Source organism: Vigna unguiculata, chromosome 3, assembly GCF_004118075.2.
Source record: "Vigna unguiculata cultivar IT97K-499-35 chromosome 3, ASM411807v1, whole genome shotgun sequence".
Classification (NCBI taxonomy): domain Eukaryota; kingdom Viridiplantae; phylum Streptophyta; class Magnoliopsida; order Fabales; family Fabaceae; genus Vigna; species Vigna unguiculata.
Genome location: NC_040281.1, coordinates 14,477,461 through 14,502,262, shown reverse-complemented (window position 1 = coordinate 14,502,262; position 24,802 = coordinate 14,477,461). Strand labels below are relative to the sequence as shown.

Genomic DNA, 24,802 nt, shown 5'->3' with positions numbered 1-24,802 from the left:
GACGGATTGTCGACGGAATAATCCGTCGGTAATTTCAAAACAGTTTTCCAGTGCAATTTGTATTCGCACAGTCCACAAAATTTATCAAACCTGCAATCTCACAAATACAATCAGACTTGCCCATCTTATAATTATCTGTAGCCAATCCAGACAGATATCTTATACATACATCACACGCATACGCATAAATATTTTAAGAGTCTGTATATAAAAGTGAAATAAAGATAAACATCTTTCAATCACAATGTCATAGGTTATGTTTAACTAATGTAAAAGCATACATAAGTAACAAACTCAGTATAGAAAAAAGTCCTAATAATCTACATAATCATCTGAATGATTTTCTTCTGTAGGCTCTTCTTGTTGCTCAATCTATGGCTGGACTGGTGTGGGTTGGACTGGTGTGGGTTGGACTGGAGTGGGTTGTTGCTGGGGCAGTGTTGGGTTGGACTGCTATTGTTGAAGACGGGTCTGGGCATCAACAGGCAGAAAGGCCATGACTAGATTTTTGAAGTTTTGAAACTGACTTCTCAAATTTTCATAAGCTTGATCACATTCTTCTAGTCGTTGCGTGAGTCGGTTCACGGCCTCCTCAACATTGTTGGAAGAAGATGCTTGTTGTTTGTGGATACCTCTTCCAGTAGTGTAACCTTTGCCAAGTTCTCTAGTGCCATAAAGTCTTCCTTTATTTTTTCCGCTGACAACGTCAACCCAACACTGTGTCCTAATGACATCTTCCTCATCATTATGCTCTGACGCCTCAGCACAGGACCCTTGCTCAGATCTGACTTGTGAGAGTCTAGTTGAAAATTCTTCCTGTTAAAGAAAACAATGACAAATTATTTAAATAAGGTACAACATTTAAGTTTAAAGGAAATAATAATTAGTAAAAGGATTTCCTTACATGTGTTCTTCGAGACCTTTCATTAGCAAACTGGCCAGATCCCTTGCGAAGATGAGTTTGGTAAAATACCTCATCAATATATGCCTCTCGCCCCAACTCTTTTTCCTTTTAACAAAATAAATGGTTATATGTATACATCTATTTTAAAAGAAGTAAATTATATCATAATATGAAAATAAAAAAAAATTAAGGTTTATACCATACGAAGGGCATGCTCATGAGTGGTAATGGAACCACCTGTGTGTAGGGTCCCACCCTTTTCTGAAGCTCTATTCCTCTGGGATGTAATTTGCTTGTTGCCATAAGAAGGAGAATTCCAATGTTCTAGCAATCGATTCCAGATATGGTCCCCAATCCAATAAGGGCGCTCTCCTACAATCCGAGCATCTCTAAACATCTCAGATAGCCTATGAGATGCTTTGGAGTGGAATTTTTTTTTAATTTGACCTTCGTGCTCAGGTCTTCACTGAATCGACCTCTGTAACAATAAATCAAGTACATATGATCTTGACAACAAAATATGCATGGTATTTAAAGTCTAATAGCAGTGACCATCTACTTTTCATTTGACATACATACATAAATACAGAATGAAAATAAGTTTCATGACGTTTTACCTTAAATCGTTGCCAAAAATGTTCTTTCTCTTCTGGAGGTATGGCACCCCATGATGGCCAAGGCGAAAGGAACTGTTGCTTAATAGATCTTGTGATTGTCTGAGAAGCAACTCTAGAAGGAACAAACCTAAATATAAATGCATAAAAGTCATAAAAAAGAAGGCAAGGCAAATAACAAGTCATGGCATACAAATTAGTATTTAAGATCTAAATAGATATTACACCCGATTAAAAGGCTCAATCATCGGTCGCTCATGGAGAGGAGGGTGAACATCATCAGCAGCTGAATCAGGAGCATCTACTGCAGGAGAAACATCAGGAGAGGGATTAAAGGATGAGGAAGGTCTACAAGAAGTGTGAACCACAACAGGGGAGGGTCCTTGATGGGAAGGTTGTGGTGTAGAGGTAGGTGGTGCAGGAACCACAGTAGGGTTTGGTGTGAAGGTAGGTGGTGCGGGAACCATAGTAGGGTGTGGTGTGAAGGTAGGTGGTGCGGGAACCACAGTAGGGTGTGGTGTGGAGGTAGGTGGTGTGAGTACCATGGTAGGATCTAGTGTGGGTACCACAATAGGGTGTGGTGACGGAGTGGATGTAGATGGTGTGGTAACCCCGACAAGGTGTGGTGTGGGTACCCCAGCAAGTGATGGTGCCTGAACGGGCGCACTCTGTAGTATTTGGCTAGGAACCCTTATGATATACTGTGGTGGCTGTCTTCTTGGCTTTGTCTTCTTCCCTTTATCAGAACTAGATCGACGTCTAGGTGACGTTGCAACAATCAAACTATATAAAACAACAAAATTGAACATCAAATATCAACAAGATAGTTATTTTACAGTTTAAAATGACAAGTGTTGTTCACATTACCAACCACAAAATAATACTTTTATAAGTGAAATACTTAAAGTTTGCAAAAACATAGTTAATGAATCTTTTACATAAATTTAACAATTACAACAACCACAACAATAGCTCACAACAACTAAATAATTCAATCATCATCGTCATCCTTCTCCTCATCATTTTTGTCATGATCGTTATACTCGTCGTCGTCATCATCATCATCATCATCATAATCTTCTTCTTCTTCTTCTTCTTCTTCTTCTTCATCTTGGTCGTCTTCATCTTCTTCGTCTTCTTCTTCTTCTTCTCCATCTTCTTCTTGTATTTCTCCTTCCAATTCTTCAGGAGCACCATCAAAGTCATGCAATGTAGATACACTTTCAACTTCGATTATTTCATGGGCATGTGACATTTCATCAACTTGATATGGAATATCCTCTTCCACCTCATTTGACTCAATGCGACCCCTAGGCTTAGTTTGTATCACAACACACCAACCACTTTTGTCGATGCTCCGAAATGCTGGATATGGGACATAGTAAACTTGTCTAACATTATTAGCTAGAATGAATGGATCAAAAAGTCGGTATCTTTTACTCATTTCAAGTTCAACAATATTATACTTAGGATTCACCCTTGTACCATCTCTAGAAGGATCAAACCATTTAGAAGGAACTACAAAAGAAGATAGTCAATGTACCTACAAAAGAAGAAGCCATTTAGAAAGTTGACTAAACTTTGACTTTTTTATTTGAACCTTAAATCCAAGTGTAAACTGATGGAGAATGTTTAGGAGGCTTCAATACACAAGTTCTAATTAACAGAAGAAAGGTGGAGAAAAGATCACAACTTAGAATTAACAACGTAATTCGAGTTTAGCTAGTCAAAACTCAAAAAATGAACTAGAAATTGGCCAAAATGAGCTAAGGCTACCAAATTAGTAAGGGAATTCTTAAGCAATGATGCAAACACAATCTAATTTGTATAAGAATGATGAAAACTTAGGCCAATGTGAGGAATAACATGGAACACGAAAATTCATATGTGGAGGCTAACTTTATGCATAAGTAGTCTACCACTCACAACTTAGTTAATGTTTTTCTCATTGAATTAGAGTGACTAACTTTGTGGCTTAGTTTGATGCAGAAAAAGTGATCCCATGGCAGAAAATGCAGCTGAAACAGTGGCCTAAATAAGCACTAAATTGGATGAAAAGTTGCTAAGTTGACCAAGAGTTGACTTTTTGCATTTTTGCTCTAATATGATAACTATGAAAACTGGTAAAAACAACACTTAGAACCTACTCAACAAACTTAAAATGACAAAATGAACCTAAGAAATAACTCAAAACTGAAATCTTACCTAAAACTCAAACTTTCACTACCTAAAACCTCTAAAAAGACACTAAAAATAGGTTAAAAACTATGGTTATGCTAAATCATGGGTAGAAGTGGATAGAAACTACCTAGACAAGTTTATAATGACTTGAAAAAACTTAATCCTAACACACAAACTGCCTCCGAAGAGATTTACACAAAATCACTACCTAAAACTAAGACTAGTCTACTAAATTAAGTATTTTCTATGTGCATGTACTACCCTAACCTATGCAACTTTAATCTAACTATCCACACAAGTTTCTAATGCCAAAATATGACTACAAAAGAACTCCCACGACTAAAATCAACAACAACTCGAAATCTAGGTCCTTAACACCTAAAACTGCAAATATTTAGAAATTAAGTACACTAGTGCATATAACTATTATAAAACTAATTGGACAAGTTCTAATTAATAGAAGAAAGGTGGAGAAAAGATCACAACTCAGAATTAACAAGGTAATTCGAGTTTGCCTAGTCAAAACCCTAATGGCCAATGGAAAGGACCAAAAACAAAACCAAAAAAATATGATAAATAACGAATGAAGATGCTAGCTAGCTAAATCAGATCATTAATTCCAATCATAAACATATCAAAATTCACTACTTTTCACGTTCAAGTTTTCCATTCACCAAAACAATGTAGTCCAAAATACATGCATCTATATAAATTGGTTAGTTAAAATGAAGTCTTCTAAATAATTATTAAAGATTGGTGATGATAATTATCATAAAATTAAGCTTCAAATCAGCAGCACATGCTCTGTCATTCAATTCGGATGCACTGCAGTAGGAAGAAAAATGAAAGGAAAATGGGTGTTACCTCCACGACAGCCCAACAGCACCAAAGCCAATGGTTCCCCCACGGTCTGAGCACCTCGACGGCCGGAATGCCTCCACGGCCGGAGCAACACCAAACAGAGCACCCTCACTTACGCGGAAGCCCAATTCGAATTCCTCTCGCCACAAAAATGGAAGCAACTATCAGAAAAAAAATAATTGGTAAGGATGAATTAAAAGCTTGGATTATTGCTCGAGCAACAAAACCCTTACCCTGCTTCTATATCGACGTTAGAGCGAATCCCCAAAGTCAAACTCAAGCCACCGAAAGCGTTACTGGAAGGAGGCCGTCACGGCGGCGATTGGGAGTGGCATGGCAGCGGCAGTGGCAGCAGCAATGGGCGGCAACACTAGCGGCGACTTCAATGATGCGTTTGGAGAAGAAGAACCGAGTTTTGTAGTGGGGCGAGGGCAGCGACACTGGAAGAAGGCCGTTACGGCAAAGATTGGAAGTGGCACGACGACGGTTCAGAGTGGCAGTAACGGCGGCAACACGAGCGGTGCGTTCTCAGTGATGCGTTTTGGAGGAGACGAGTTTTACGAAATGGGGGGAAAGGATTTCTGATTTTTTTAAGTTTAATCCGCGAACTTACCGACGGACTAATTCGTCGGTAATTCATCAGTAATTGCATGAAAACTTTACCGACGGATAAATTCGTCGCCAGCTGTCTCTTGTGTTATTACCGACGGAAAAATCCGTTGATATTTTTCCCGCTTAAGATCCATCGCTAAATTTGTCGAAAAATTAATTTTACAGACGGATAAATATCCGTCGGTATTTGTCCGTCAGTAATTAACAGATTTCTTGTAGTGTATATATTATTGTGAAAACTGAGAGAACACCTTCAACTAGTAAGTTCCATTAACATATTATTATTAATAAAACTCAAAGGCCTTTTTCTCATGTTGGGTTGATGAATGAAGATGCGTTGAAGTTCTTTGTGAGTGTGATGATTTTGAGTTGAGTGGTTTATTGAATGTGTTGACATGTATGACATAGCAAAGATAATAGGGTTACCACCAATTAGATTCTATAGGAAAAATAACCTTAAGGAGAATGAGGGTGTTGGGATTTATGTGAAAGTAATCATGGATGAAGCCTCTTACCTTAGGAAGATCAAGATGAAAAGGAATGAAAGTGTAAACGAATGGTTTATAACTTGTACTTATTTTTTATTCTGGTGAACATAGTACTTTTTAAATAGTTGTAATTATTTTTACTTATGAAAGTGTAGACAGTATTACAATACTATTTTGTAATATATGAACAAATTTTAAATTCCATTATATATTAGAAGTGTTATAATTAACATAGTTTAAATTTTATTTTATTTCTATTGAAGAATACATTTATTTTAATTAATATTTCAAAAAAAATATTGAAGAAGCTATTAACCCTAAAAAAAACTAAAAAAAAATGAAGGATTTAAATTTCTATAATAAAATAGTTGCAAATAAATGAAGGTTTGAAACTTTCACAAAATAATAGTCACTAATAGGAGAGGTTAAAACCCTCCATAAAAAAACTTCTGCAATATAAATTAGATATGAGAGGTCGCCATAGACATCTGCAAATAGGTTATGGCGACTCTAATTGCGAAGATTTTAAAATCTCCGCATATTAATTTGTAGAGGGTAAAAAGCCCCCCAAATTGAAAGAAAAATCTGCTTACAATATATATATTTTTTGTAGTGAATGGTCACAATTATGGTATGTTTAGGGTCATGTTGAGAAGGTTTATTGTTATAGTTGGTGGTGAAGGCTTTATAATTTATGGTTGGAGGATTAGGTTCATTTAGGGGTTGAAGTTGTTCAGATATGACAACTTCAAAGGGAGTGATACTTATAAAGATAAGTGTTGGTTGGGAAGTAGAAGGCTTAGGTTGGATAGAAGATATAGGCTTGTGAGATGGGAGTTGCACTACTTGAGAGATTTGTTATGAATGGCTTCTAAAACTCATTAGAACAAAATCATCATAGTTTGTATTATCATCAAGTGTTACCACTAGTGTGAAGACAAACAATATAACTTATGCAATATTGTTGCACTTCTTGGATGTGCTTTCTTGCTTCATTTATGTCCTTGGAGAAGGAATTTCTTGTCTTCTTAAATGATGAGAGGATAATAACATATACAAATAGTGACATTAGTGTAAATATGTTTAACCATCTTAATCTATCTAGGTTTAGGCTGGATATAATATTGTGATGGTTTGTCAAGTAGTGTTGTGCTAGTCAAGAGATTTGTTGTGAATTTCTTCCAAAACTCACTAGGACAAAATCATCATGGTTTGTATTATCATTGTGTACCACCACTAGCATAAAGATAAAAAGTATAACTTATGTTATCTCAATGCATTTGAATGACTTAAGTGCACTTTCTTGGTTCCTTTTATGTTATCAGAGAAGAATAATTATCGTCTTCTTAGAGAATAAAAGATTATAACATATAAAATAGTAACATCAATAAAATATATTTGACTCTCTCAATCTATCTAGATAAGAAATTAAAATGTTTAAATTTAGAAGAGATGTGATTTTATTTTTGAACAATCATTCACTACAAGAAAATCCTTAAATAATGACTAATTTTAGTGACAAAAATCAATTAGTCACTATAGTGACCAATTTAGATACCAATTTATAAACTAGAGACAATTTCTTTAGTAGCCAAAACCTTGATAGTTAATATTAGTGACCAATTCACTACAATGATCAATTTAAAAACTATTTTTAGTTACCAAAATTTTTTAGAAAATTAATATGTAAATTGGCCATTATAGTAACTAATTATTTTTTGTCACTACAATTTATCATTATTTAAGGATTTTATTTTGTAGTGCTTGAATATTATTGAATTCAATATGAGACGCCTTTACATTTTTTTATAACTTTAACTTTTAAATATTATATATTGTTCCGGTCTGGAAATTATAGCCAAAACCAGAACAATCAGTCTCTCTCTCTCTCTCTCTTTTGCTCTCTTTTTTCTATCCTGTGTAGCTTCTCCTTTTTCGTTTTATCAGGTTCCTTCTCTCTTCAGTTACCTCCTTTCCTGGGTTCCAGCTAACTACTAACCATTTCTCCACATATCTTTCCGTAACTTCTCTGATAATCTCGCAGTATGATGTTCCTAGAAAAAGGGCATACTCACTTGTCAGTTGCATAAAAGATCGTGGTGAACAATATTTTTTACCTATAAGGTTTACCGAGCTTGGCGAGGTGTCCGATGCTTCCGAGCTTGACGAGTTCAAATCCAGGAGAGTACACAACCCTCCAACTTTTCAATGTGCTTGCACTATGAGAAGTTGTCTTTTCTCTCCTTTCAGCAAATGACCCATCAATGACATGATATTTCTGTCTTTATTTATTACGCTCACCTAACTTTTACACGTGTCAGCTTATCGAACCGATGGTGGTTTTTGAATCTAACGGTTATAATTTAAATAAGGGTAACCGTTTCGTTTTCTAAAACATCCCTCACCTTCTTTCTTTGTTCATTTACATTAATCTCTTAGTAACCCTTGTCTGGTGCGCCCTTCGCGACCTCCATCATTGTGTTTCTGTTTTCCCCCTCTATGACTCCAACCAAGGTGTGTTTTTCACTTATCTTTCTTGAATTTTATTGTTGATGATGGCATTCTTGCATGCAAAAATTCTGTTTCTTTACCTTTCAGACTGGTGAACCCTAATCTAGTTTCGATTGATACTCAGGTTTATAGATTACTTTCGCTTTTCTTTCAAACACTTTTCTATGAAAATTTTCAGATTTAAAGCAATGGGTGTATCTGGGAGTCGCATTTGTCTTATTATTATGTTTTCAAGAGACTTAGGGTTTATGCTTAAATTCATTTTGTTTGACCTTAGTAGATCTAGGATGACTTCCTACGACTCACAATACCCTTGGGCTCCATTAAATCTAAAAAGGGAGTGTACTGGTTTCTGCACCGAGAGACGAATCCAAACCCTTGGGGAAAAACAGGCTTTATGTAAGGATGATGAAAACGATGTGGTTGTGGGCTTGTGTGAGTTAGCGTACTGAGGTTTAAAACCTCTTTTTATTTAGAGGTCGGACCGACGTAGCCCTCAGCGTACTGAGGTTTCATAGATAAAGTCGGACCGTATCGAGCCCTCAACGTACTGAGGTTTAAAACCTCTTTTTATTTAGAGGTCAGACCGACGTAGCCCTCAGCGTACTGAGGTTTCGTAAATAAAGTTGGTTTGATTATATTAATCCAGAGAGAGAATTTCAAACACATTATATAAACAACTCCCACCTCGTTAAAAAACCCTACCGTGTGACAGGGAAAAAGAGTGTGGGGTTTTATTGCTTCAAAAGAAAGAAATGTACCAATAGTTTGTTACAAAAAATGGAGAAGAAAGGAAGTAAAGTGCTTAACTAAAATAGAAGCGCAAATTGGCGGCATTCCATGTTCTGGGTATAGAGGTCCCATCCAAGGTTTCCATTCTGTACGCGCCTCCTGGTAACGTTTCCCTAATCCGAAAAGGATCGACCCATTTGGGTGATAGTTTGTCCTCACCGACTTTGAAGTCGCGGGGAACGACTTTGGTTTGGTACTTTCGTTCAACTCTTCGTTTTGTGGCCTCTCTAGTGATTCGTGCCAGTTCTCGTATTTCTTCTAGGACATCCAGGTTAGCTCGGATTCCCTTGTTGTTTTCCTTCATGGTGACTTTAGTTCTGTTATCTGAAAGATTCCCGATCTCAACTGGTAATAAGGTGTCTGTTCCGTAAACTAGACTAAAGGGAGTTTCATGGGTAGTTGATTGAGGTGTGGTGTGGTATGCCCACAAGATTTTGGGAATTTCATCCGACCAGGAAGTTTTGGAAGTAAGTACGCGACGCTTAAGTGCTTTTAGAATTACCTTATTCGCTGCTTTTTCCTGACCATTTGTCTGCGGATGTTCGACAGAGGAAAAACATTGGGTGATTCCTAATTGCTTACATGTGTGTCGAACCTGCGCGCTGGTGAATTGGGTGCCATTGTCGGATATGAGTCTGCAAGGAACACCGAACCGGCATACTATGTTTTTCCATAAGAATTTTTCTACCTTTGATGCGGTGATTGAAGCGACTGGCTCTGCTTCTATCCACTTCGTTAAATATTCCACCGCCACTATAAGGTATTTCAATTGCCGAATAGCTGTTGGGAAAGGACCCAGAATATCTATACCCAAGGTATGAAAGGGCCAAGGAGGATGTATAAGTGTAGTCCTTCAGGAGGAGATCGATAGAAATTTCCATGCCTTTGGCACTGATCACATCGTTTGGCATGTTCCATGCAGTCTTTTTTCATTGTAGGCCAGAAATATCCTGCTCTTAAGGCCCTCAATAGCAATGTCCGACCTCCAACGTGATTGCCACAGATCCCTTCGTGTAGCTCCGACATGATTCTATTAGACTCCTCTTTCTCAATACACATCAATAAAGGTCTCGAGAACCAAAAACGAAACATATGTCCATCTATCAAGGTGTACCGTGCTGAGCTTTTCTTGAGGCGTTGAGCCTCAACAACATCTATTGGTAAAACTCCGTCAGCTAAAAAGGTTTTGATGGGAGTCATCCAAGATTCTGGGGCGGACGTTTTGTTCAGAGTCATTACCCTGAAACCATTACACGAGTTGACCCTAGGATTTGTCAGAGTCTCTTTTATTACTGACCTTTGTTGACCTGGTTTGGTACAGCTGGCGAGTTTAGATAGGAGGTCGGCCCGACTATTTTCTTCTCGCGGGACATGAGTCAATCGAAAAGTATGGAAAGTTGTGGCCAATGTTTTCATATAATCTAAATACTTAGCTAGCTGGGGATCCTTGACAGTAAATTCTCCATTGACTTGACCCGTAACTAATAGAGAATCGCTTCGAGCGGACAGTTGAGTCGCTCCTATTTCCTTTGCTAATAACATACTAGCAATGAGAGCCTCGTATTCAGCTTGATTGTTGCTAGCTTTAAAGGAAAATTTTAAGGATTGTTCTACAAGGATCCCTCCTGGACCCTCTAACACCATGCCTGCCCCGCTGCCTTTTTGATTAGATGCACCATCGACCGATAGGATCCATTCAGACATTTCGTTATTCTGGTTGGTGAGGTCAGATCCATTTGGGGCGGGCAAGGTGAGCTCGGCGACGAAGTCTGATAAAACCTGTGCTTGGACAGGACCTCGAGATTCGTAAGATACATCGTATTCTGCCAATTCTATTGCCCACTTGACGAGTCGCCCCGTCATGTCTGGTCGTTTGAGTACTTGCTTTACTGGTAAATCAGTTCTAACTTGGATGCTAAAACTTTGAAAATAGGGTCTGAGTTTTCTGGCCGAGATGACGATTGCTAAAGCGGCTTTTTCAAGGGTTGGATATCCTCTTTCTGCACCATGTAACAACCTACTGACGAAGTATATTGGACACTGCTTTCCCTCCCTTTCTTGAACTAGAACCGAGCTAATGGCATACTCGGTTACGACGATGTATAATTGTAGAAGGTATCCTTTTTCTGGCTTACAGAGCACCAGAGGTTGACTTAAGTATTTCTTTAGTTGAAGAAAAGATTCCTCACACTCCGAGGTCCATTGGAATTTCTCATTCTTCTTTAAACACTGGAAATAGGGACGTCCTTTATCTCCACTTCTCGCGAGGAATCTGGATAATGCCGCCATCCTACCTGTTAGTTGTTGGACCTCCTTCATACAACCTGGACTTCTCATGTTTATAATTGCAAGACACTTGTCCGGATTTGCTTCTATGCCTCGCTCGGTTAGCATGAACCCTAAGAATTTTCCAGCTTTGACACCGAATACGCATTTTTCAGGATTCAGCTTCAATTGATATTTGTTGATCGTGTCAAAAAGTTCTTGCAAATCCAAGGCATGAGTTCCATTTCCTGCAGAGGTCACCACCATATCATCGACATATGCCTCGACGTTCCGACCTAACATAGGTTGAAGAATCTTGTCCATCATCCTTTGATACGTTGCTCCCGCATTTTTAAGGCCGAAAGGCATTACTTTATAGCAAAAGTTCGCCTTAATGCCCATGAATGCGGTCTTATCCTCATCGGAGGGATGCATTCGGATTTGATTGTAGCCCGAGTATGCATCCATGAAACTTAGCAATCCGCAGCCTGAAACTCAGTCTATGAGTATGTCGATATTGGGCAGTGGATAAGAATCTTTTGGGCAGGCTAAATTCAAATCGGTGAAATCGACACACATCCTCCACTTCCCATTGGCCTTTTTTACCATTACTACATTGGCTAGCCAATCCGGGTATTGTATCTCTCAGATATGCTCAGCCTCCACCAGTTTCCTTATCTCCTCGGATGCGGCCCGAGCTTTTTCTTCGTCGAGTCTGCGTCGCCTCTGAATTCGCGGCTTCATTTGGGGATTTATATTCAACCTATGACAAAGTATGTCCGGGTTGATCCCAGGCATATCACGGGCCGACCATGCAAATGACGTCATGTTCGTGCGCAAGACACGGCACAAGGCCGTCTCGACAATTGGGTCAAGATCTGCGCCAATTTTCATCTTTCTCCCCGAGAGGATCTCGACTTCTTTTAGTTCACCTATAGGTCTCGGTCCTTGATCTATAGTCGGCCTTGGGTCGAGCTCTGTTTCTGGAAGATCTGTACGAGTAGGGAGTTGAGAGACATTGTAAGTATCTCGTCGAGAGCGTAGACTTCTTTCGTAACATTTACGTGCAACCTCTTGATCTACCTCATTGTCACTAATCTCCCTTCCGCTGGAAATTTCATTTTTAAGTGAGTGGTGGAGACCACGGCTCCGAGCATGTTGAGGGAGGGTCGTCCAAGCAGCATATTGTAAGATGATGGAGCGTTGACGACAATATATTTTATTATTATCGTTTTTGCGGCGTGCTCGTCAGAGAAGGTCGTTCTCAAGTTTACGTAACCGCGGACTTCTACTTGTTCTCCCGAGAATCCTACTAAGACTCCATCAAATGGCAGAAGTTGATCTCTAGGGATTTGCAAACTGACGAATGCTTCCCAGAACATGACATCGGCGGAGCTTCCTTGATCAATCAATATTTTGTGCACATTTCTCCCCATCAGAATCACAAATAACACCACTGGGTCGTCTTCATGAGGAACCACATCCTCTAGATCTTTTTTCGTGAAAATCAGATCGGCAATCGGCAATGGCGGTCTCGATGTCGTGGCCATGATTACACTTCGGGCGTATCGTTTTCTAGCCGACCTTGTCGATCCGCCGCCTGCGAATCCTTCTGCTATTGTGTTGAAGTCCCCCAGGATGGGAATCTCGTGAGACCCTTGCGTTGGCTTAAGTGATGATTTAGCGGGTTCTGTCTTGGGTAGGTCATCTTTGATGTATTTGCTCATAAGCCCTTGGCGAGCTAAGCTGATCAACAGACCTGTCAGGGAATAACAATTTTCGGTATCATGCCCATGGGTTTTGTGAAACTCACACCAGGACGATAGCTCTCTTCCACGAAGCCGACCAATCTCCAAGGGAAAACGCAGATGTTTGACCAGTTCATGATCTCTCAAGATTCGAATCTTGGGCTCCGACAGCTAGGGGCACATAGGCTTAGTTATCTTCTTGTCGAACGGACGAGGTGGATTGTATGGTGTGAACTTGCGACTGGCTCTTTTATGGGGAGAGGATGTTTCCAATACTTGTCGACGAATATCCTTTCCCTTATACTCCTGTGGGGGAGGTCGCCTTTCTTCCAATCTCTTCCTCTGCATTGCTTCCTCGGTTTCTATGTAAATGGTGGCTCGGTTCCTTACTTCCGCCAGAGTAGTGGCTGGTGCTCGAATTAAGGATTTGCTGAAAGGATTTGCTCGTAACCCCTTCACAAAGGCTCCCACCAACATCTCTTTGCTCGGATTCGTGAGCCCCATGCTAACGTCACAGAACCGGTTAAGGAACTGTTTCAGTGACTCCTCCTGTTGTTGTTTCATATCGAACATATCTGCGATTTGTAGCTGTTTTGGACGATTTACCGCAAACCTTTCTAGGAAGAGGCGGGAAAAAACAGGGAAAGAAGGGATGGCGGCGTTGGGTAGCTTGCCGAACCACTTCAGTGCTGAGCCCGAGAATGTTCCCACAAACATTTTGCAACGCACTACATCACTTCCACCCGATATCAACATTTGTGCTCGGAAAGCTTTCAGGTGTGCTTCCGGATCACCCTCACCGGTGAAAGGAGATACTTTAGGGATAAGGAAATGGGGTGGGATTGCCTCCTCCATGATCACCCTGGCCAATGGGTGATTTTCATCCTGCTCTGCCCCTCTTCGACTGATATTGGAGTCTCTAAAATTGCTACGCTCCCGCATCCAAGCTCGTAGTTCTTCGTTACTTTTATGCAATTGTTCCTGTTGACGCATCGATTCGTCTGAACGCTGTCTTGCCTCCGCCATTTCTTTCCTTAATCTTTCGTGTTCAACTTCCATTTCTACTCGTCGTCTCTCGCTCTCCGCTAACCACTGGGTTCGCTCACCGTCAGCTTGCTTTCTGATAATCTCGTTCTTCTGTCTCAGAGTTTCAATGTGTTGCATAATCTGCTCCAGGGTTGCTTGATTGTTGTTATTGCTTTCTGATGTTGTAATCGCCATTTTTGGATGTCTTTTCTCTTTAAGTGGTGCCAGTTTCAAGTTTTACCGTACCCCACGGTGGGCGCCAATGTTCCGGTTTGGAAATTATAGCCAAAACCAGAATAATCAGTCTCTCTCTCTCTCTCTCTCTCTCTCTTTTGCTCTCTTTTTTCTATCCTGTGTAGCTTCTCCTTTTTCGTTTTATCAGGTTCCTTCTCTCTTCAGTTACCTCCTTTCCTGGGTTCCAGCTAACCACTAACCATTTCTCCACATATCTTTCCGTAACTTCTTCGATAATCTCGCAGTATGATGTTCCTAGAAAAAGGGCATACTCACTTGTCAGTTACATAAAAGATCGTGGTGAACGATATTTTTTACCTATAAGGTTTACCGAGCTTGGCGAGGTGTCCAAGGTGTCCGATGCTTCCGAGCTTGACGAGTTCAAATTCAGGGGAGTATATATATATATATATATATATATATATATATATATATATATATATATATATATATATAGTTTAATTTAATTTTTATATTTGGTCTATAATTTAAGTTGTTTTTTGTGTTTGATATTTCATTCAAAAATGTATAATAGTTAAAAATATTAAGAAACCTAATCAATCATTTAACGTGCCTATATCAATTCCTCCATTGTTTTAAAATCTTCAACAACTCTTACTTGTGTATCTTAAGGCAATTAAAGTAATAATTTATTAATAAAATATATTAAAATTAATCAAATAATTCATGAACACGTAATAAATGAACGGTTTTTCTGAAGTCTTCAATTTAGATATTAAAAGATTACTAGTAGTAGGTAGCACAGTTTTTGCTTAAGAAACAACACTTCTGGCTCATGCATAATCAAGTGAAATACACAGATCACAAAGATAACAAATAATTAGGTACACAATCTGTATCTTACAACATCAAATCAACCATAAACAGAGTAACAAATATAATTTTATACTTATTGCTCCAAACTTTGGATTCCACAGTCTAATGACTGTAGCAGCAAAAGCCTTATTTCCCATTTTTTGGCTTTTATGATCACACTGGAAGAGGTGGGATACTCTGTTCATGCCTGAAGATGTTTTGAGGATCCACTTTGGTCTTAATCTTCACCAACCTATCGTAGTTGTTCTTGAAATATCTATAACCCCAAACACTTGCCTCTATGTAGCTTGTGCTATTCTTTGTGTTTACTCCCAAATCAAGATCTCTGTAATTCACATATTGTCCCCTTGGAAAACTAGATACATAAGGAGCCATGTAGTTGTGAACGTTCCTAATCCAATCTATGTGCTTTGCAACATTCTTGTCACCATCTTGCCAAAAAGACAAGTACAGACTTATGAACCTTGTTCCCTTTCTGTAAGGAAAAGGGGTGTCAGATTCTGAAAACTGCTCCATCCTTCCACCATATGGGCTCCATAAAATCATGGGGCTGTCTTCTGCAACCACCCTTTGCCACAATCCTTCAAGTCCACTTTCTGGTATCGGTTCTCTTACAAAATCTGATTTTCCCTTGAAGAAGGTCTTCACTAGTGGCTTTCCTCGAAGTAGAACTTCAGGATTCGTGCCACTTGGAAAGCCTGCAAAATAGAGCACAGATTTGATCCAGCTAGTTTCCAAGCAATCCTTCCTTGTCAAACCCAACTCAGGGAAGCTTGTCTTCGTGATTTTAAGGAGTGATCTGGCATCACCAAGGAAGAGAGCATTGTACGAGGTTGTCACAGTTCTCTGTGTTCTTTGAATGATGATTCTGATGAAGAGGTTGTCATCAACATAGGGTGCCACTTCCTGCCATCTTTGAACAAGCTTGGTTGCACCTTGCTCAAGGGTCTTGTTAACTGTAAAAACTGTCACAGTTGAGGGCACAGGAACCAGCTTAATCTTCCACCATAGAAGAATACCAAAGCTTCCACCTCCACCACCTCTTATTGCCCAAAACAAGTCTTCCCCCATGGCGGCCCTGTCAAGAATTTTACCATTGGCATCAACAATTTTAGCATCTATGACATTATCCACCGCTAAGCCATATTTTCTCACCATGGTTCCATATGCTCCTCCTGTAATGTGCCCTCCAAGTCCTAAGCTTGTGCAAACCCCTGCAGGGAAGCCATGAACTGCACTCTTCTCGTATATTCTGTAGTACAGTTCACCGTTTGTGGCACCAGCTTGAACCCAAGCAGTGTTGCTTTCGATATCAACCTTGATTTCTCGGAGCTTGATCAAGTCAATGACTATGAAGACGCTTTCAGTTTCGGAAACGTACGAGACTCCTTCAAAGTCATGGCCACCACTAAGCACTTTAAAATAAATCCCAAGTTTCTTGGAGCAAATCACTGCTGCTTGAACATGGGAATCTCGGGTGGGTGTGAATATAAACTGAGGCTTTGGTGCTGAAGGCTCCAAAAGCCTTTTATTCTGCCCGGAGGAGTCAAGAACACTGCTGAATGAAGGATTGTTTGGAGTGTAGATTAACGAATTAAACGGAAATGATCTGTCGGAATTCAAGTTGAGACATTTGACAAAACTTTCTTGATGTTTTGCTGAAGTTGCCAATGAGAGGGATAATAGGATAACTACAAGTGGCAAGTGTGAGATTGGTGACAACATGGTCTTTTTTGTTCAGGTTTGGGACTCTTTGTTTTTGTGCCATGGAGGGTGTCACCAATGTTCTATATATATTTCAGCTATTGTGCCAGAATGCAGTAGCATTATATGATGTTTGAGGTAAGACATGCGTCACGCTGACAAAGAAGAGCATGAACATTTGTTTGGAGTGAATGTTCTAGTTTTAATCATGATTTTTATTTGTTTAACAATTTATTTTCTTAATAATGATATAGAGTTGAACAAAATCTTTCATGCTTTAACATTTTTTATTTAAAGCAATTTCAAATAAGATATTGTAATAAAAAGATACGCCCTTTATAATGCAGTCCTAGTTTTATTATTTGAGGAAACATACAATACAGCATTGATTATGTTGAGAAATTTCTTAGTTTATAATATGACATTGACTTTCTTGTTTCATCTCAAAAGAAAATGTGGTATTACTATTACAATTAATCTTTAGTAATGTACAAGCCAATGCATTATCCCACGGGTTTCTTGATGTTTTTTTGAATAATTGTATGAGAGAGCCATGTATTTTTCCTTTTTGCAGCATTATGCTACTTGCACCAAATAAAACAAATTCTGTATAATTTTATATTACCTTTAAACCTGGAATCCGTTTGGTGGCCTTAGGGTGGTAATGATTCTTCGGAAAGAAAAAGAAGATGAAGAAATTGAAAACATTAACTGGAAAAGAAAAAAATAATAAATAATAACATGCTTCAAAAATGGTGCTCTAAGTGCAAGAAAACTAATCATATTATGATTGACACATGCTTCAAAATTAAATTGTTCAAGGTCTTTCCTCTGATTACCTTTACCACCTATTCGTGTATCGATACAAAACACAGGAAATTATCTTTTCCAAATTGTGCTACGAGAACACAAATAATTTTTGAGCTTATGCATGTTGATTTACGGGGATCCTTTTGATTCTTTCATTAATAGTGTTTTATGTTTTAGGTGTAAGAGTCAAACATCTACTTAACAATTTGTCAAGTCTTTTAATCTTTATTCTAGTCGTTCGGTTCTTCAGTTTGTTAGTCAATCGGTGTACCTGTTAAAGGAACTCCAATGCTAAAGTTAAAAATGGTTCAATCAGAAAAACAATAAATGTTGTAATAAATGCAAGAGAAAAGATCCAACAACATTACCTTTGACCTATATTTATAGTTTCCTACATAGGCCTATGATTAGGATCGGCCTAATTATGACCCAATTACTTTTTAAACTTGATTAATGACTTGTCAATGCTAATTACAAAACTAGTTAATTCATTCTTACAATGTTCAGCCTACCATTTGGATAACATATCATATAATTTGTATAAATGGATACTGGACTGGAATCTTGGGGGCAATCCAACATTTGGCACTACGAGTGATCCTCTCAATCATCGAGCGACTTTTATTCATTGCACATAACTTGCATAAGAGGACATCAAGTGGAACCTTGGGGCAGTCCAACTCTTGACATTGCGATGAATCTACTTTGTCAATGAGTAGTTGTTGGTCACATTAGTGCAAACCTTCTTGACGTAAAATCACTCTAGCGGGGGTCGGTCGACTGATAGGGCAGTTGACCGACCCATGTAGTAGAAAAGCCCCTAATGCCTTGAGTAAGGTCTTGTGCCAAAGCAAAAAGGGTTTGATTAGTCGCTCATCATACTACTTCGTTTGGGGATGTGACACTTTGTGGACTGTGTTATCGCCTTGCGATTCGTGCTTGTTAGGCATGAATTTGAAGAGTCGTGTCTTTTGGACTGTTGAGGGGTGGGAAATAAGATGCTCCTCGTGTTGCCATGTGTCCCAAAGATTTTCTATAAATAGGAACAATGGTCTATGTCATTTTCATAGTTTTCCTTTCTTGCTCACCTGATATGCCACTCAAATTTTTTCTTTCTTCACCAGGTAATAATGTTTGCCCTTGTGGTTTCCAGCTTGAGAGGTTCTTCTAGTCGGGAAGGGAAGGGATATGTCGATGATGAGTCTTTATTGTTGTCATCGCTTAAGTTGTCTTCAAAGATTCAAGAGTCAATCAACTGAGTTGCGCCTAAAGGTAATAGCACCATTACTCTTAAAGATATCAGTAATAAATAGCCATCGGGTTCAGACGGTGAAGCTGGTTCATGTGAAAGACCTGCCAAGCGAGCCTAAAGTAGTAGCAATTGAAGCCCCTCCTACTCATGTTGACATCTTTGATGACAAGGAAGCCGACCATGCAGACCTTGTTGACCCCTAGTTCTTGTTGTTTTTAATTTTAGTTTTTAGAGTTGTCTTTTATTTTTAACGTGAGTCAATCAAGGACAATAAGATATTTTGTTGTTTCGTCAATGATCGACTTCTTGATTTTTACAACTCTGATTAAAAATATGAATACAAGGTGTCATTATTCGTTTGTTATGCCTTTTATTTTCTACTTTTCAAATATGTTGTTATAATTAATAGATATTGACTTCTCTATGATGATTAATTCACTTAGCATTTCTTAATTCTCATTGTTTTTTGCTTGTTGATAGATTGGTAGGGGTTTCGAATGAGCTCGCCCTTAACCAATCGATTTTGCTTGGTAAAGGTTTTATGAACTCTCCCTTAACCAAGTTTGTTGATCAATCGGTAGGGTTTTTGAACGAGCTCGTCCTTAATCAACCGATTTGGCTTGGTAGGGGTTCTAATGAACGTTCCCTTAACCAAGTTTGTTGCTCACCGGTAGGGGCTCTGAACGAGCTCGCCCTTAATTAATCGGGTTCTAATGAATGCTCCCTTAGCCAAGTTTGTTGATTGATCGGTAGGGGCTCCGAAGGGTTATGATGAAAGCTCCTTTAACCATGTTGTGAAAGGAAACGCCTCTTTTGTTGACAGATTTGGTTGTGAAAGGAAACGCCTCTTTTGTTGACAGATTTGGTCGCTCACTGAAAGTAGAGTGTGCCGCTTGGTTACAGTGTGTGTACTTGCGTGCGTGCGTGCGCGCGTGCATGCGTGCGTGCATGCTGTGTGTAATCTTCCTTAACGCCTTGTGAGAAACTTTATTAAAAAGACTATAAATTAAATCGTGAGTATATTTATGTATGAATTACGTTTGCTTAGTGAGTTTTAATATTTATGATGTATGTAATCTATAAATAGAAATTCTCTATTTTTGGGTGTTTCATTGGAAAAAATATTAGAGTGCTAACATAAATATATTTTACGTATTTAATATATGCTTATAATTATTATACTTTCGTGATTTTTACATTTTAGTTGGTTTTTATGTTGTTTTTTGTTGGGATTCTAGAGTGTAAATACTATCATTTTTTTAATTATAATTATTATAATTTAATGATTTTTTATTTTTTGGGGTGTTTTTTTGTTCTTATTTGTTAAACTTTTCTAAACTGTGAACGATATCCATTTTATGATTATAATTATTTAATTCTAATTATTATATTTTAGTGATTTCTTTCTCTGTTTGTTTTTATTGTTCTTATTTTTTGAATTTGGAGTGTAAATGATATGCATTTTTTTAAATTATAATCGTTATACTTTAATGAAAATGCTTTGTACATTGTTTCTTTTTTTTAGGATTATTACTTAAATTCAGAAATTTCTGGGTCTAGCATACAATGTGTTGACATTTCATGTTGAAAGTAGAAAATTCAGGCCATCTAAAGTTTTGTATATTTTTATTTTTTTTGTTGGTTTTTATTGGTCTTAGTTGTTGTGCTTTTGAAGTGTAAATGGTATCTATATCTATTTTTAAAGGGAGTTTCTCCCTGCACCCCTAAAGGTTCCTTTAGTAACACGCTAAGCGTCATACATTATTACCATTATATCCTCACCTAATTTAGTTGTTGTGGTAATTAAGAAGAGTCATTGTTGCATAGTAATGTTTATTCTTTGACTGTTGAACGTGGTTCTTTTAGAGTTCTAGGGAGCAGTTGGTTGAGGATAGCATCTTTGATCCAGGTAAGGGGAGTTAATCCAATCTTATTTTCTTTTTTATTCTATTAGGGTTGATCTTGCTTCTAAGTTGATGAATTTTGGGGTTTATCTTGTGTGGTTGGAGTTATCTCACTTGTATAGTGATTTATTGGTTGCAATTGGTATGTTGGTCTTGTGTAAATTTATGAATTAGAGTGAATGATCCCAGATGCATGATTTTATATGTATTAAATTGGAATTACCATGTGCTATGAAAATTAGGGTGGTCTGATCAAAATTGGTAATTGAGGAGTTGAGTGGAAAGGAGGTTTAAAGCATGATTGGTATATGATCTTGAATGTTAAGAAATTTTGTATGTGGAAAGATACATGGAATGCTTATGTGAGAGTATTAAACTTTGATGACTTTGGGAATAGATATGAATTTATATAAGGTATGAGCAATGTAGTGTATAAGGATTGGAATGGGACTTGGATTTAGGGATATTTGATACTTGATTGAATTCCTGGGTTGATTCTTGAAATGTGACTTATTTGTTATCTAGAATTGTATGTAATGTTTTAGAATGGCTTGGTTTGGTTGAATGCTGTCAAAATTGTAGGATTTCGGGTGTTTGCGTTATGCAGACTCGTTGGACGAGCAAATAGAAACGGAGTCCAGCTCCCCTAACCTTTGGAAATTCCTTTGCTTAAGATATGAACCTTGAATCCTTTCCTTGATTTCTCAACCACCTATGGTTGCCCATGCTTCTTAACCCTTCAAATTCAAGCCAAAAACCCAAAATGACAAAAATAAAGCTTAATTTGAGTTCTCCAAGAGTTGAACCCACAACCATACAAATGCCAAATCAATGTCAAACCATCATGCCAATTCATATTTCATTCAAACTAATACAATTCAAGCATTATATCATAAGAAACATGACTAAACATATTATCAAAACAATAATAATTAAATAACACACAATTGGCATACATAAGACTTAAACTCAAGCCCTCACACACAATTAAGTACTCTTAACCACTTGAGCTAGTATTTTTCTACGTCATACCAATCAGAATTTAGTATCATAAATGCTCTTCCCACCCGCATTTATTAATTAATTAATTATTTAATTAATTAAATTCTACGGGTCTTACATATACCGGCAAGGAACCCCTTCATATAAAGGTATAGAGCGAGAATGTAGACACAAAAAATGTGGACATAAAAAAATATTTAAGAGAAAAAATTCTATTTTACTTTAGAAAGAATGTGTTTCAATTTCCTACATCAAGCGATTGATAGGAATGATCATGGATTGGATTTTCAAATATCTATTCTAGATTCATTTTAGATTCAAATAATTAGATTAGATTTTAGATGCATTTACTTTTGCTGCAAAACAAGTTTAAATTCTTTCTTTTTTAAATCCAAATATTTGGATCAAGATTTAAATCCAAATCCAAATATTTGGATCGGATTCAAAATCCAAAATCTATTTTTTATAAAAAAACTAAATTAAATTTTCTAAAAGTGGTGTCATCGAGGTAGACTCGATCGAATTCGGTCAAATTTTTGTTGGTTCAACTCGATCGAATTTTGATAGGGACCAGATCAGTCCGATTTTAGTCGAGAAGACTAGGCTGAATTTTAGTCGAGGTCGACTTGATCAAATTTTGGTCGAAGCCAACTTAGTCAAATTTGGTTAAATTCCAGTCAGGACAAACTCAGCCGAATCCAGTCGATGTCAACACAACCAAATTTTTCCAAATTTAAATTATGGCAAACTCGGGTGAATTTGACCAAATTTCGGTCAATACCGATTTGACTGAATATGACCGAATTTCGACCTAAACTAAATATGGTTAAATTCAATTAAGGCCTACTCAAACACTAATGCTGAATTTCAATACCGAATAATCTAGACCTTGAATCAAGACCAATCCATCTTAATCTTGAGGTTGAGCCGGCTTGATTTGATCTTCCTAGTGATAAGGTCATTACTTAATTGATTAAATAGGAATGATGAAGCCGAAATTTTGGATATTTATCGATATAATAAACAAAAATAACTCGCACGGTGAGAGAAATTCGTTTTCCTCATTCAAGAATTTATTTTCGGATTCTAGAGAAACAACACTTCAGCCACTCAGACATATGATACTGAAATACACAAATCAGAAAGACACAAATCTGTTTCTCACAACTTCAACTTGGCCAAAATCAAAGCAACTAATATAATTGTATTGTATCCTCCTTTCCCTAAACTAGCACATTAAGTTATTAATCCTCTCACAAATCTATGGATACCACAGTCTGTAGCAGCACAAAGCCTTATTTCTCATTTTTTTTGCTTTTGTGATCAGAATCGACGGGTTGGGATACTCTGCTCATGCCTGAAGACGTTTTGAGGATCCACTTTGGACTTAATCCTTACCAACCTTTCAAAGTTGTTCTTGTAATAACTATAGCCCCAAGAACGTGCCTTTTCGTAGGTTGTGCTGTACTTGGTGTTTTCTCCCAAATCAAGGTCCCTGTAATTCACGTATGCTTCCCTTGGAAAGCTAGAAACATAAGGACCCATATATTTGTAAAGCTTCCTAATCCAATCTATGTGCTTTGCAGGATTCTTGTCTCCCTTTTTCCATACAGTCAGGTACTGAATTTTATACAGTGTTCCATTTCTGTGAGGAAATGGGGTGTCAGATTCTGAGAACCGGCTCATCCTTCCACCATACGGGTTCCAAATCATTAAGGGGCTATCTTCTAGCAGCAACCTTTGCCACAGCCCTTCAAGACCCTTTTCTGGTATTGGTTTTCTCACAAAATCTGATTTTGCTTTGAAGAAGTTCTTGAATGTTGACTTCCCTTTGAGCAGTACTTCAGGAGGGGTGCCACTTGGAAAGCCTGCAAGGTAGAGTACAGATTTGATCCAGCTAGTTTCCAAGCAATCCTTTCTTGTCAAACCCAACTCAGGGAAGCTTTTCTTCATGATTTGGAGGAGTTTGCTTGCCCTACCAAGGAAGAGAGCATTGTAAGAAGTTGTGACAGTCCTGTGAGTCTTATTTGCAGCGCTTGATGGCTCAATGATGACTCTGATGAACAGGTTTTCATCAATATAAGGAGCCACTTCTTGCCACCTGTGAAGAATCTTGGTTGCACCTTGTTCAAGGCTCTTGGTAACTGTAAAAACAGTCACAGTTGGTGGCACAGGAACCAGCTTTAGCTTCCACCAAAGAATGATGCCAAAGCTTCCACCTCCAGCTCCTCTTATTGCCCAAAACAGGTCTTCTCCCATGGCTTTCCTGTCAAGAATTCTGCCATTGGCATCAACAATTTTAGCATCTATGACGTTATCCACCCCAAGGCCATACTTTCTCATCATGCCTCCATATGCTCCTCCTGTAATGTGCCCTCCGATGCCTAAGCTTGTGTAAAGGCCTGCAGGGAAACCATGAACTGAACTCTTCTCAGATATTCTGTAGTACAGTTCACCAGTTGTGGCACCAGCTTGAACCCAAGCAGTGTTGCTTTTGATATCAACATTGATGCCACGGAGCTTGACCAGGTCAATTATTATGAAGGGGCTCTCAATTTCAGAAACATAAGAGATTCCCTCGTAGTCATGCCCTCCACTTCGCACAATAAAGTGTATACTAAGTTTCTTGGAGCAAATAACTGCTGCTTTGACAAGGGAATCACTGTCGGGAGTGAATATAAACTCGGGTTTTGGCGCTGAACGCACCAAACACCTTAGGTTCTGTGCGGTTGTATCAAGGATGCTGGTGAATGAACGGTTGCTTGGGGTGTAAATTAATGAATCAAGTGAAGGCTTTCTGCCTGAATTCAATTTGAGACATTGTAGAAAACTTTGTGCAGGTGAAGCTGAATTAGCCAATGAAACTGATAGAAGGAAGACTAAAAGTGACAAGGGTATGATTGGAGATACCATGGTTCTGTGCTCCCTGTTTTGGGCAGAGAAGTGTCACACCAAAGCTCAATATATAACGTGGCCATTGAGCTTCATTTAGTTAAGAATTATGAACGTAATTAATTCCTGAAGAATGATAACATGACTCTTGTTTTTTTACTCTTA

At 38.2% G+C, this 24,802-nt stretch overlaps 5 protein-coding genes across 5 annotated transcripts; all 5 read right to left on the bottom strand.

The window, feature by feature from the left end:
* Positions 1-453: 453 nt before the first annotated feature.
* LOC114175069 lies at positions 454-1,301 on the bottom strand. Its single transcript, XM_028059828.1, has 3 exons — positions 1,104-1,301; positions 905-1,009; positions 454-816 (listed from the first exon to the last, which is right to left on the bottom strand). Exons 1-3 carry the CDS (start codon positions 1,299-1,301, stop codon positions 454-456), a joined length of 666 nt encoding a protein of 221 aa, XP_027915629.1.
* A 7,675-nt stretch (positions 1,302-8,976) lies between these two features.
* LOC114175067 lies at positions 8,977-11,696 on the bottom strand. Its single transcript, XM_028059826.1, has 2 exons — positions 9,863-11,696; positions 8,977-9,743 (listed from the first exon to the last, which is right to left on the bottom strand). The coding sequence occupies exons 1-2, from the start codon at positions 11,694-11,696 to the stop codon at positions 8,977-8,979; spliced, it is 2,601 nt and encodes an 866-aa protein (XP_027915627.1).
* Positions 11,697-13,147: 1,451 nt separating this feature from the next.
* LOC114175066 lies at positions 13,148-14,197 on the bottom strand. Its single transcript, XM_028059825.1, has one exon. It carries the CDS (start codon positions 14,195-14,197, stop codon positions 13,148-13,150), a length of 1,050 nt encoding a protein of 349 aa, XP_027915626.1.
* An 805-nt stretch (positions 14,198-15,002) lies between these two features.
* On the bottom strand, positions 15,003-16,960 carry LOC114179891 (berberine bridge enzyme-like 13). The gene has a single exon (XM_028066380.1). The coding sequence runs from the start codon at positions 16,796-16,798 to the stop codon at positions 15,227-15,229; it is 1,572 nt and encodes a 523-aa protein (XP_027922181.1). The 5' UTR covers positions 16,799-16,960; the 3' UTR covers positions 15,003-15,226.
* Positions 16,961-23,050: 6,090 nt separating this feature from the next.
* Positions 23,051-24,802, bottom strand: LOC114177329 (berberine bridge enzyme-like 13). The gene has a single exon (XM_028062621.1). It carries the CDS (start codon positions 24,656-24,658, stop codon positions 23,069-23,071), a length of 1,590 nt encoding a protein of 529 aa, XP_027918422.1. The 5' UTR covers positions 24,659-24,802; the 3' UTR covers positions 23,051-23,068.

What these genes read in the sequence shown, in the direction of transcription:
- LOC114175067 (XM_028059826.1), bottom strand. Translation starts at nt 11,696, where the DNA reads ATGGATGCATACTCGGGCTACAATCAAATCCGAATGCATCCCTCCGAT. An exon ending in CATGGAACATGCCAAACGAT is followed by an intron (nt 9,744 to 9,862) that starts GTGATCAGTGCC and finishes CTTTCCCAACAG; the next exon opens with CTATTCGGCAATTGAAATAC.
- LOC114177329 (XM_028062621.1), bottom strand. Translation starts at nt 24,658, where the DNA reads ATGGTATCTCCAATCATACCCTTGTCACTTTTAGTCTTCCTTCTATCA.
- LOC114175066 (XM_028059825.1), bottom strand. Translation starts at nt 14,197, where the DNA reads ATGGCGATTACAACATCAGAAAGCAATAACAACAATCAAGCAACCCTG.
- LOC114175069 (XM_028059828.1), bottom strand. Translation starts at nt 1,301, where the DNA reads ATGTTTAGAGATGCTCGGATTGTAGGAGAGCGCCCTTATTGGATTGGG. An exon ending in ATGAGCATGCCCTTCGTATG is followed by an intron (nt 1,010 to 1,103) that starts GTATAAACCTTA and finishes TTTTGTTAAAAG; the next exon opens with GAAAAAGAGTTGGGGCGAGA. An exon ending in AAAGGTCTCGAAGAACACAT is followed by an intron (nt 817 to 904) that starts GTAAGGAAATCC and finishes TTTCTTTAACAG; the next exon opens with GAAGAATTTTCAACTAGACT.
- LOC114179891 (XM_028066380.1), bottom strand. Translation starts at nt 16,798, where the DNA reads ATGTTGTCACCAATCTCACACTTGCCACTTGTAGTTATCCTATTATCC.